We start from the raw sequence: 13,023 nt of genomic DNA on the forward strand, positions 1-13,023 counted from the left end.
AGTCTAGTTAATGGGTTAACTACTTCTCACACTTCTAGATATGCGGATACGCTGAGATAGGAGGGAAAGAATGGAGGAGAGGAAATAACAAAAGACTTGGCGTCCTGTCTTTTCGTAAATGGCTCTTTTTAAATTTGGAAACTCTGTTTATAATGGTGATGTGTTTCCAAGTGTTGTTGGCTAGGATAACATGGACATGCTGGGCAATTTCACATTACTTTCTCTTTTTTCCTACTGTGACATTCTTGTGCTGCCATAGAGAATGATGGGAGTTTTTCCACACAAACCTGTACATAATTTGTGTACAAAATACAGTACAGTCAACGTACCACCACAAACAGTGGTTGATCTCAGAAATGGTCAACGACATCCAAAAACGGAGCATCACTGACTTAATGTCAGCAATAATTCTGTCCTGCAATGTGGTGTTATGACCACACGGTTGCGCTGTACATCTTCTGGCACCGTCTTCCTGCTCTGGCGGACATGCCTTTCTTCTCTCTTTCTCATTAGCATCTTTCTCTTCACTATCGCTCTGATACAACCTCCTTTCTGTCTTCAGAGCGGGTGAATGTTGCCCCGGCGAACCGGAGCATCGCCACAAGTGAAAGCGGAATGAAAGGCTGTTTATTTTTAGAGTTGTTTAATTAGCCTCATCATTAAAGCAGTTTTGGACACTCTAAGGGTGATATTTGTGAGCACTGGCAGGGTGCGAAACTCTAGAGAAAGCGTCTCGCTGGGGAGAACCGCGGAAAAAACTTTCTCTTTCAACTCTCAAAGTCCTCGTTTTTTCTGACCTGTGACTGCAGAGTTCGTTCACGGTTCGAACCAACTATGATCTGTTGAGAGAAGAAGCTGTTAACGAGGAGACCGAATGAAAGAATTTCCAAGGAAAGCGATTAATTATTCTTATTACGCAGCTCTGTTGAATACTTGATGGTGATTGGTCAATCGCAGCATTCTGGGGTCAATTTCTTTTGGTATAATGAGCGCAAAACGGCATAATTGTTGTAGTCAACCGATTTCCTCTGCTAGTTTTGCATTTCATAATTTAATTTTAAATCACTATTTCATGTCTAGTTGTTTAATTAACGGTCAAGGTGTTCTTGCAATAATGAGCGTATGACTACATTTTCCCTCAAATATGTCACAGTTGTGGCAAAAGCAATGCAATTACCTGTCAGTGTCATCGAAAGAGAATAAACGAGTGAGACAGTGTGATACGAAGGGATAGAAAAAGCGAAAGATGAGAGTTTTTTTGAAGAAAGTGGGGTAGCTCCCAGGGCACTGTGCTCACATGTGGCCTGATCTATATTTTATTAATAGTGAAGTTCAATGATGATTGATAGACAGCTTTAATAGCGACACACGAGCGCTTTTAAAGTCATCGTAGTCCGTGGGATTTACCAGACACCTTCTTTACGTACACATTTGCTCCTCTATTTATTCATCCAATCCTATTTTTATGGGAGGGGGTGGTAGTTTCTCTCATAGAAGCTTTTCAAATATATCTCCAACCACGAGCTCAGGGAATAAAGTTAATCTCCTGTGGAATTAAAATATTCATGAGGACAGGAGGACAAGGCGGAAAATAAGGACTGCGGAGGAGTAACGAAGGATGGAGGGACGACTAGAGGAGTGGATGAGGAGGATAAACGAGTGATAAAAGATGGCTGTACGTCCCTGCAGGTTACATCAAGATGGGAAAATCTTCAACACTATCATGTAGCACACATATTCCCGCGATTCTGGAGGAAACTGAACGTTCTCAAACACACTGTGAAAGACTGACTTTGCTTACTAACAGATCTTGATGGCTACACTCTTTAAAAAAGGATCTAAAAGAATGTTTTTGCAGTGATGCCATAGAAGTGATACCCTCTCAGTGAACAGTTGCTAAAAGAACCATTCTGAAGAACATTTTAAAAATCTAAAGACTATAAAGAACCTTTTCTGCATTTGAAAGGTTCCATGGATGCTCAAGGTTCTTCATAGAACCATTGATGCCAATAAAGAACCTTTATTTTTAAGAGTGTAGATGTCTAAAACAAACACAAACGGTGACAGTTTTCCACTTATAATAGAGGCCCAAGGGAAAAGTGTATAACAGTTGCTCCATAAACTTACATTGTAAGTGTAATTAAATCATATTTAGCTGAGGTAGGTTAAAAGTTAACCTGAATCCACAATGGATCTTGACTTGAATATCCCTTTAATGAAGTATAAAAACACAAGCATAGTAGTATATCAAACATGTGCCCCAAGAGAGTCGTATTCTACAATTTTGTTACATTTTGTCGCAAGTCCACATATAAAATTAGTTTCTTGCATCAAAAACACTAGATTTATAAGCATTCCCCACTGTCTTTATAACTAAACAGGCTGATTTTGCTGTACCTTTAGGGCCTCTATATTTAAATAAACCATTATGATTGGCTTAGGATGTGTTCAAACTTGTCATGTTTGGTTAGATTTAAATAAACTCTGGTGCGATTGCTCTGTTAGTGTGGATTATTTGAGTAAGTGTGAACCAAACAAGCAGACCGAGAATTCTAAAAATATGGGTCTCGGTCTACTTCCAAACAAACTATGTTGTGGTTTGAATGGAATATGAACACAACACGGACCACATACTTCTAAACGAACCTGCCACTTTAAGTCAAACACACATTTTTCTTTTGTTCTAGAATGTTTGGTGAGTTACGTCACAAAATATGCGTCATTCAACCCAGTGGCGGTTTTAGGCATGGGCGAACCGGGCAGCCGCCCGGGGCGGCATTTTTTCATGACACGTGGGGGGCGGCACACAAACTTGAAGGGGAAAAAAATCGTCTGTGTGGCTAAGCGGTTTTCTATTATCTATGATACCTGTGCCGCCCCTGCTGCTGAAGGAGCCGCACAGAAGCTGAGCGAGCGGACAGGAGGGGGGCGCCGTGAGGGAGTCTCGCCCGGGGAGCAATTCAATGTAAAACCGTCACTGATTCAACCCGACCAATTAGGTTGTGAACGTATGACTATGCCTTTAGGTTCGGTATCTTTAGTTTCGTTGTCAAAAATGCCACTGTGAACGCTAAGTGGACCAGGATCAAATGTATAATTTTCCTTTTTGATCTGAACCAAACGAACCGAACGACAAGTGTGAACACATCCTTAGTCTAACATAGCCAGACAAAAGCTTTGAATGGCCAAGGCCCAAGAGGCTATATGACTGACAGGTGAAGAAACCAATCACGTTTTGTTTTGTACCATTATGCTACAGCGTCCCAAGTTCGAATCCCATCCTCAAGGACTTTTCCCGATCCCACCCTCCTTTCTCTGTCTCATTTCGCTTCAGTCAAAACAATTTTATTTTTGTTTACTATATTAGCTATGTGGAAAGCTTTTTTGGACCAATGAGGTTTCAATGTGGGCGTGGCTACACAGTGTTACCTGATTAGCTCACAGTGTTAGTTTCACATTTGTCACAATTTTGAAGTAAATGTCAACCTTATTTTAAAAGAGCAAGAAAAATCTTGTTTTCCATCACGTTTCCTTAAAAATGTAAAAAATAGATGTTGATGGGCGATCATATGTTAATGAGCTTATGGTTGTGTCCAGTCCGTTCACATAAAAAAAGAAAAAATTCTGCGTTAACTGAAATAATCACCGCCAGTCAGAACAAATTTTTTGTTTTTACCATTTAGCTATGGGGAAAGCGTTTTTGGACCAATGAGGTTTCAATGTGGGCGTGGCTACACAGTGTTACCTGATTAGCTCACAGTGTTAGTTTCACATTTGTCACAATTTTGAAGTAAATGTCAACCTTATTTTAAAAGAGCAAGAAAAATCTTGTTTTCCATCACGTTTCCTTAAAAATGTAAAAAATAGATGTTGATGGGCGATCATATGTTAATGAGCTTATGGTTGTGTCCAGTCCGTTCACATAAAAAAAGAAAAAATTCTGCGTTAACTGAAATAATCACCGCCAGTCAGAACAAATTTTTTGTTTTTACCATTTAGCTATGGGGAAAGCGTTTTTGGACCAATGAGGTTTCAATGTGGGCGTGGCTACACAGTGTTACCTGATTAGCTCACAGTGTTAGTTTCACATTTGCGAGTAAACATCAACCTCATTTTAAGGTCCTGTTCACACGAACACAGGTATTTTTAAAACCTCAGCTTTTTCTATGCGTTTTGGTTGTCCGTCCACACGTAAACGCAGTATCAGGAAACTGAAATCGAACCTTTCTCAAAACCAGGGTGGAGATTTTCAGAAGTTCTGGTTGCAATGTTGTCATGTAGCCAGTGAAACCATAGATTTTGGCTTGTGAGGTCAAAGTGTGTGCCTTTTTCAGGCTTCTGATTGGCCGACATGGCTTTACAGTTAGGGCTATATCGCCACCTGCTGGTTTGGCATGCTCTTTACAGAGCTTCATAGTGTGTTTTCGCATTTTCACATGGATGACAAAAAACTCTGTTTATGAAAATCCCCATGTACATGTGGACTAGGCCTAAAAGAGCAAGCAAAATCCTGTTTTCCATCATATGTTTCCCTAAAATCTAAAACAAAAACAGTATGTGCCTGTGTCTCACCTCGGCTGAGTCCGTCTGGTCCCCTCAAGATGCGGCACTCCTCGATCTGTCCGAAAGGAGAGAACATGACCCGGATGTCGTTCTCGTTGCATTTCTTCGACACCATGCCAATGAACAGCTTTCTGTCCTCCACCGCTGAAAGGGTGTAGAAAAAAAAATGTGACCAACGTGTGGGAAAAAAAGACGTTACGGCTGCATGTGCTCAATGTCTCATTAGCACATCAAGCCCAGACACACACAACTGCAAATTTTCACTTGGTTCTCTTTGATCTTTTCTTTCAATGACCCGAGCGCTCTCTTTTGCCCGTAATCTGTGTGTACTGCCTTCTAGTCCTCCAGGGAAGATCCTATTTACAAGCTCCGAGGCCGTAATTATGATGCGAGGTGCGTTTATGTTCAAAATAAAATGGATACGTAGGGCAATTTTATTTTTATTTCTCTCTTTTTCAGTTCACCATAAAGACAGGAAGCTCTTTAGCGCTAATGCACACCAAAATGAAGAGGAAAAGGTGCATTAGGTGTGTAATTGATGCTTTATTTATGTATTTTATCATTCTTGTGCTGCCACCGAGAATGATGGGAAATGTAGTTTTGTTGCTTACCTCATTAACCAGCTAAATGAGTAGTGTTTTCTACCAAGATGTATTGCAATTTGTCATCAACAGTAGATACAATTTACTAGATGAAATATTCCACAGATTTAAGTGGAATTGGAATTTATGTAATTTTTCTGCTAATTTGATTTTGCATTCAGCTGTAAGACTATAAAACTCTCAGCTCCATTTAGCATTACAATATAATCTTGCGCATATGTCGTGTATGGAAACGCATTTCCTTCTTAAATAAATAAATCACAACTTCATATTCCTCAATTGTGATTTTAAATGGTATAATATGACTTTGTGAATTAATAACAGACCTTCTATAAAGAATTATTTGACTGAAAGGGATGTTGATTTTATTTACAAAATATGAGCCCATATGGAAAACTGCACAAATATCCATGAAATTGAAGGGAATAAATAAAAAAATAAAATAAGTCATAAATGACTTATTTATGGAAATTATATGGAAATTACTGTTTCCATACAGTAAATAACATTCAACAACTTGAAGGCAGTTTGAGAAAATGCAAACCTTTAGATGTTTCTAATCTGAAATGATCGCCATAATGGGAAGATGACTGAACAAGCAGGAAATATAAAAAAATACATAGACAATACAATGAAATCATATATTCAGTGAGTGTTTGCTGTTGTGTGTTTGTGTATGCTTGAGTGTGAGAGAGCAAGAGAGAGGCAACTGTAATCCAATTTTTTTTAATGAAGAATGTGTCAGCTCTTACTGCTGGGCGGCCGATAAGCAAGCCGCTGCACTCTGGGAAATCGATAGCTCACTTGTTTATTTTGCTGTTTGAATTGTTTGTGCATTTAACAGCGACAGGATGAGCCAGCGATAAGTGTTGTTTCAAAGGCTTCGCCTTTACGCGCACACAGTGTCATATCAGAAGATTAACCACGCACACGCGCAGGAGCAGGGTTCTCAGTTTGATGGGTTACAGTCTTCACTAATAAGCAGAATGAATGAACAGCTATGCTTACAGTGAACATTTAATATAATATCATCTATGTGAGACGTTTTACGCAGGGTCACATCTATAACACCACTGTCACTCAGAGAGACAGACAGACATGGATCCTTTTTCACAGCCCGACTTACAAGAAAATACATGAAATGCTATTCGCACACCATTTTATTTCCGTAAGAAGTCATTTTAGAGGCGGAACGAGTTATTACATTTTGATGAAATATTACAACAAATATTTTGTTCTTCTTCTTTGGAATAACATGAGAAAGTTATTATCTATTGACTTACAAAAATCAATGGATATGAATTTTTGCAAATAATTCGGGAATGAAGCATCCAGACTGATTTGTGAACCAGTCTGACAGATTAGTTCACAGTCTGGTTGACTCAAAAGAGTAAGCAACATTAATATGTTTTACTGTATACAACAGCAATTTTTTAGTTGATGAAACATTTTAGCTCATGTTTATTAATCATATAGCACGTGTGGTGTAATATTTTACGATTTTATTTACAAATACATGTTAAATAATTTTTTTACAGTATGTGTTGATAATATATGATAAATATTAATACAACATATTTAAATTTATACAAGAGCAGTCTCTACACAAGCAATTTCTAGTTAATTTTAGCTTGTGTATTAATCACAGACCACCAATCATATAATATTTTATGATTTTAAACTGAAATACATGTTACATTTGTATTATTTTACAATAGATGGTTAATAAATATGGCTACAAATACAAAATTTTTAAATTTACAAAAGTGCAAACTACACAAGAGCAATTTCTAGCTGATTTTAGCTTGTGTATTAATCACAGACCACTATGATGTAATATTTTAGGATTTTATTTACAAATTCATGTTAAACTCTTGTAATTTTACAATAGATATTTAATAAATATTTATATTAATACAAAATATTTACATTTACACAAGTGCAAACTACACAAGAACAATTTCTAGCTGATTTTAGCTTACGTATTAATCACAGACCACCTATTATTTAATATTTTCTATACAAATACATGCTAAATGATTATTATTTCATAAGAAATGTTTAATAAATATTTCTATAAATACAAAATATTTACATTTAAACAAGAGCAAACTATACAAAAGCAATTTCTAGCTGCTTTTAGCTTATGTTGTGCATTACTCACAGACCGCATATGACATAATATGTTATGATTTTATTTACAAATACATGTTAAATGATTATTATTTTACAAAAGATGTAATGTAAATATTCATATAAATACAAAATATTTAAATTTACACAAGATCAATTTCTAGTTGCTTTTAGCTTGTGTGTTAATAACAAACCACTTATGACATAATATTTTATTATTTTATTTACAAACACGTTAAATTATTATTATTATTATTATTATTATTATTATTCAATAGATGTTTAATAAATATTCACAGAAATACAAAATACTTAAATTTAAACAAGAGCAAACTCTACACAAGAGCAATTTCTAGCTGATTTTAGCTTGTGTATTAATCACAGACCACCTATGAGTAATATTTTATGATTTTATTCACAATACATGTTAAATTATTATTTTACAATAGATGTTTAATAAATATTTATATAAATTTTTTTCTTTTAATTTACACAAAAGCAAACTCTACACAAGAGCAATTTCTAGCTGATTTAACTTGTGTATTAATCTAAACCACCTATGATGTTATATTTTATGATTTTATTTACAAATACATGTCAAATGATTATTATTTTACAATAGATGTTAATAAATACTTATAAAAATACAAGATATTTAAATTTACACAAGAACAAACTCTATACAAAAGCAATTTATAGTTGATTTTAGCTTGTGTATTAATCACAGACCACCTATGACAATATTTTATGATTTTATTTACAAATACATGTTAAATAATTATTAATTTACAACATGTTTAATATTTCTAGCTGATTTTAGCTCGTGTATCAATCACAGACCACCTTTGATGTAATATTTTATGATTTTATTTACAAATACGTGTTAAATGATTATTATTTTACAATGTTTAATAAATATTTCTATAAATACAAAATATTTGAATTTACACAACAGCAATTTCTAGTATTACTCAAAGACCGCATATGACATAATATTACATGGTTTTGTTTACAAATACTAGGGGTGTAACGATACACCAAAGGCACGATTCGGTTCGGTTCACGGTTTTGGAGCCACGGTTCGGTTCGGTTCGGTTCCTGTTTGCTGTGGGGTTAGGGTTGATGTCATCTTAACAGCAATGCTAAGGAACAATAGATTCACTTAATAACAAGAACAACTAAACTTTTTCTTTATTAACTTTGCCAACCCATTTTAGTACAGTCAGGATACCTGAGTAAGTTAGACATTTAGACATTCACTTGTCCGAGTGAAAAAATTTACTTATCCGGGGTAAAAAAAATGCCTTTTTTGCTGTAAATTAATCCATTCTGAAGCTATAGTCTCATCACTACTCTATAAGGTCTTACTTTAATCTGAATATTTGTGATATTTGCCTTAAATTGATTTCTAGGACACTTTTTAACTTTATTTTCCTAACCTTACTAACTATATGTGTCACCATTCACATCAATTTTTTTAATTTTATCAATACATCAAATTAGAATAATTAGACTCTGTATGGTTGCACAAATTAAATCAGTATCAACAAACTCCATCTTTCCATTGCACAGGAAAAACCAGGCCTGCAATGAAATTGACATTTAACTGTATTGACTTAGACTGTTTAATGAAGATAAGAGGTTCCAAAAAATGCATTTACACAGTAAAATTGCAAATACATAAATAATGTAATAAGATTAATGTTATACTTTTTTTAAACATAAATCAAAAATATTGGAAAAATGCAATACCTTTAAATATAAAATCGAACCACCAATAGGTGGCAGTAGTCACTGTCTTAATGAGCGAGTCACGGATTCAACCATAGATGGATTCAACCAGTTCGTTCACTGACTCGATTCATCATTGCTGCGCTAGTTATTGTTTGTAATTGATGTTTTAATCAGGTTACTTGTCCGGTCGGGCAAGTAAAATCCCCTTTCTCTTGCCCTTTCACAAAATCGACTTGTCCCGGACAAGCGTTAATGTCGAGCCCTGAGTAAGTTAGTAACCGAGTGTGATCGCTCACTCAAGTCACATGACATGACATGCACTTGGAAAATACTAACTTTAGAATATAATATTTAGAACAAAATTTAGAACAAAAGCTCATCATTACTAATACAATTTAATCAAATGTGATCAAATAAAGATGTGTTTAAATTGGTTAAATTAGTTAGAGACAAGTGACGTCAACCCCAACAATGGGCAGCAGGGGGCGTGAGAGTACCGCGAGAGTTTCGCGATACGTATCGTGGTTGGTGTATCGCGATATTTCGGTTCGGTTTGTAATATCGTTACACCCCTAACAAATACATGTTAAATGATTATTATTTAACAATAAGTGTTTAATAAATATCCATAAAACTACTAAATATTTAAATTTACACATAAGCAAAGTCTACACAAGAGCAAAATCTAGCTGATTTTAGCTTGTGTGTTAATCTAAACCAACTATGATGTTATATTTTATGATTTTATTTAAGACACGTGTTCAATGAGTATTATTTTACAATAGACGTTTAATAAATATTTATTTTAATACAAAATATTTAAATTTACACATAAGCAAACTCTACACAAGAGCAAATTCTAGCAGATCTCAGTTTGTGTATTAATCACAGATTGTGTATTAATTTATTTACAAATACTTGTTAAATGATTATTATTTTACAATATGTGTTTATATAATGTATGTAATATATAATATTTACATAAATACAAAATATTTTATTAATTGCACAAAATTATTTAGAATTTATACAACCGTTCTAAAATGTGACTAATGTGCATTAATACTGTATTACATTTATCATGATTTCCACACTATTAATTGAAATCAAATCAGCTACTAATAGAAATCACGATGTGACACTAAAGATTGGCATAATGGCTGCTGAAAATTAGGTTTTGCATCACATGAATAAAATAGAAAGCATTTATTTTAAATTTGTTAAACTATTTAATAATACTGCTGTTTTTGCTGTATTTTTGCTGTATTTTGCTGTACAAAGCAAACTTTGTACTACATTAAGACTATATTATGGTTTTTCTTGAGAGCAGGTTATGTAGTAACACAGGTGTCATAGTTACATCATCCTTCGGCTCTCAAATCTCTGGAAATGTGGACCCCTGTCCAAACACCAGCTCCCTTACACCGGACTTCCTAACCACATCTATAAAATCTTTTTGTGAGTGTTATGGTTTATGTGAGGGTGTGTGTGTATCTGTTTGGGTCACTGCCAGGGCAGATACTTAAACTATTCTTGACCCGCGGCTCTCGTGGGTTTCAATAATTCATCCATCTCCCAGTCCCTGACACAAACACAGAGACAAACCCCCAGAACAAACGTACAGTCGGACGACCTGGGAAAAATAAGAGAGACGCGTACAGACACTCACCATTTGATTTCTCACTGTCTGCGGGCTTCATCTGTATGGGATGGTGCATCTGAAACACAGGACACACACGGGGTTACATTTACACAAACACGGCACATTTACTACAACACACTCATTAACGCTCACGCCAGCACATAATCAACCTCGTCTCACTGCCGCACTGATGTTCTACATTATCGCTGTAATCTTGTTAATGTGTCGTCATTTTTTCCGCTGACTCTATTCTTCATCTCGATAGACGCTAGCGGAATGAAGACGTACGCGTGTCGGGGGTTTGATGAAGGTGATTTGTCAGCACTTTGCCGATGAAATGTTTATTGCGTTTCATCTTTCTTTCACGCACACTTCTTGTTCTCTTAATCTCTAGCAAATGATTTTCTGTATGCATTTTGCCTATTCGTCTGCAGAGTTTTTCACTTGTCAGTCTATTTACAAACCTGTCAGATGTCTTTATTGTGTAATACTGTATTTTCAGTTGTGTGTTTTTAAGGTGTTGTGTCATGTAGGGTTTTTGAATATAATTTCCCCAGCCACAATGTACAATATACAATATCTATCACCATATTTATGTATTAGGTCTAAATACACCAATACACACACACACCAATTCAAAAATGTCTCACAACAGGGTTATTTCTTTTTTCCAATCACAGAAAAAGCATTAAGACCAAAGAAATTATAGTTAATTGATCAAAAAAAGAAAGAAAAAAGAACTATATATCATGCACACACACACACACACACACACACACACACACACACACACACACACACACACACACACACACACACACACACACACACACACACACACACACACACACACACACACACACACACACGTTGGGTTTACATGTTTTATGGGGACATTCCATAGGCATAATGGTTTTCATACTATACAAACCGTACTTTCTATCGCCCTACACCTACCCTACACCTAAACCTAGCCCTCACAGGAGATTGTGCACACTTTTACTTCATCAAAAAAACTCATTGTGCATGATTTATAAGCCTGTTTCCTCATGGGGACCTGAGAAATGTCCCCACAAGGTCGAAATCTACTGGTATTCCTATCCTTGTGGGGACATTTGGTCCCCACAACGTGATGAATACCAGGTACACACACACACACACACACACACACACACGCTATAAAATTAATAAAATAGTATTAATATAACACTTAATATAATATGGAGTATAAAACCTATTAAGGAACATATTTATTGAAATGATATTTTGATCTAGAAGTAGTGATGCATGCACATAAATCCAACTTTCAAAAAAATGTCAATCATTAATATTTATCTCCATAATTACGCATTTGTTCTAAAGTAGCAGATTAAAAAAAATGACCAAACAGATGAAAAACAAATATTTCTAAACATAAAAAGATAACATTTTGTGTGTGTGTGTGTGTGTGTGTGTGTGTATATATATATATATATACTACAGATAGATATATATTTATATATAATATAATTTAATATGTATAACCATAATTATGTATTTGTTCTAAAATAACAGATTAAAAAAAGAATAAGAAAAAAAGAATAAAGAATATTTCCTCCAAACATACAGTACAGACCAAAAGTTTGGACACACCTTCTCATTCAAAGAGTTTTCTTTATTTTCATGACTATGAAAATTGTAGATTCACACTGAAGGCATCAAAACTATGAATTAACACATGTGGAATTATATTTAATTCTATAAAATATTTAATTCTATATATACTATATATATATATATATATATATATATATATATATATATATATATATATACTTCTGCACAACACAACTGATAGTCCCAACCCCATTTATAAGGCAAGAAATCCCACTTATTAAACCTGACAGGGCACACCTGTGAAGTGAAAACCATTTCAGGCGACTACCTCTTGAAGCTCATCAAGAGTGTGCAAAGCAGTAATCAAAGCAAAAGGTGGCTACTTTGAATAATTTAGAATATGACATATTTTCAGTTGTTTCACACTTTTTTGTTATGTATATAATTCCACACGTGTTAATTCATAGTTTTGATGCCTTCAGTGTGAATCTACAATTTTCATAGTCATGAAAATAAAGAAAACTTCTATATAATCATAAATATTTATATTAAAATATAAAACCATTTAAAAAAAAAAAAAAAAATGAAAATTCATCATTTTGACACATATGAATATTTATCGCCAAGATTATGTATTTGTTGAAAATTAACAGATTAAAAAAATATATATATTAAAAAAAAAAAACATTTTGAACAAATGGATGACAAAACAAATATTTCATCTAAACATAAATAAATAAATACTACTGTATA

At 34.5% G+C, this 13,023-nt stretch overlaps 1 protein-coding gene across 5 annotated transcripts in view; it reads right to left on the reverse strand.

Moving 5' to 3' along the window:
- Positions 1 to 13,023, reverse strand: part of celf2 (cugbp, Elav-like family member 2) — a 107,560-nt gene that overhangs the window by 34,238 nt on the left and 60,299 nt on the right. For all 5 annotated transcript variants that reach the window (XM_073838906.1, XM_073838904.1, XM_073838903.1 and 2 more), the window contains 2 exons: positions 10,702 to 10,750; positions 4,573 to 4,707 (listed from right to left, as the gene is read on the reverse strand). In XM_073838906.1, coding sequence (XP_073695007.1) covers positions 4,573 to 4,707; positions 10,702 to 10,750 — 184 coding nt within the window. Of the gene's footprint in view, positions 1 to 4,572; positions 4,708 to 10,701; positions 10,751 to 13,023 lie in introns of those variants that run through there.

This window comes from Garra rufa, chromosome 4 (assembly GCF_049309525.1).
Source record: "Garra rufa chromosome 4, GarRuf1.0, whole genome shotgun sequence".
Lineage (NCBI taxonomy): Eukaryota > Metazoa > Chordata > Actinopteri > Cypriniformes > Cyprinidae > Garra > Garra rufa.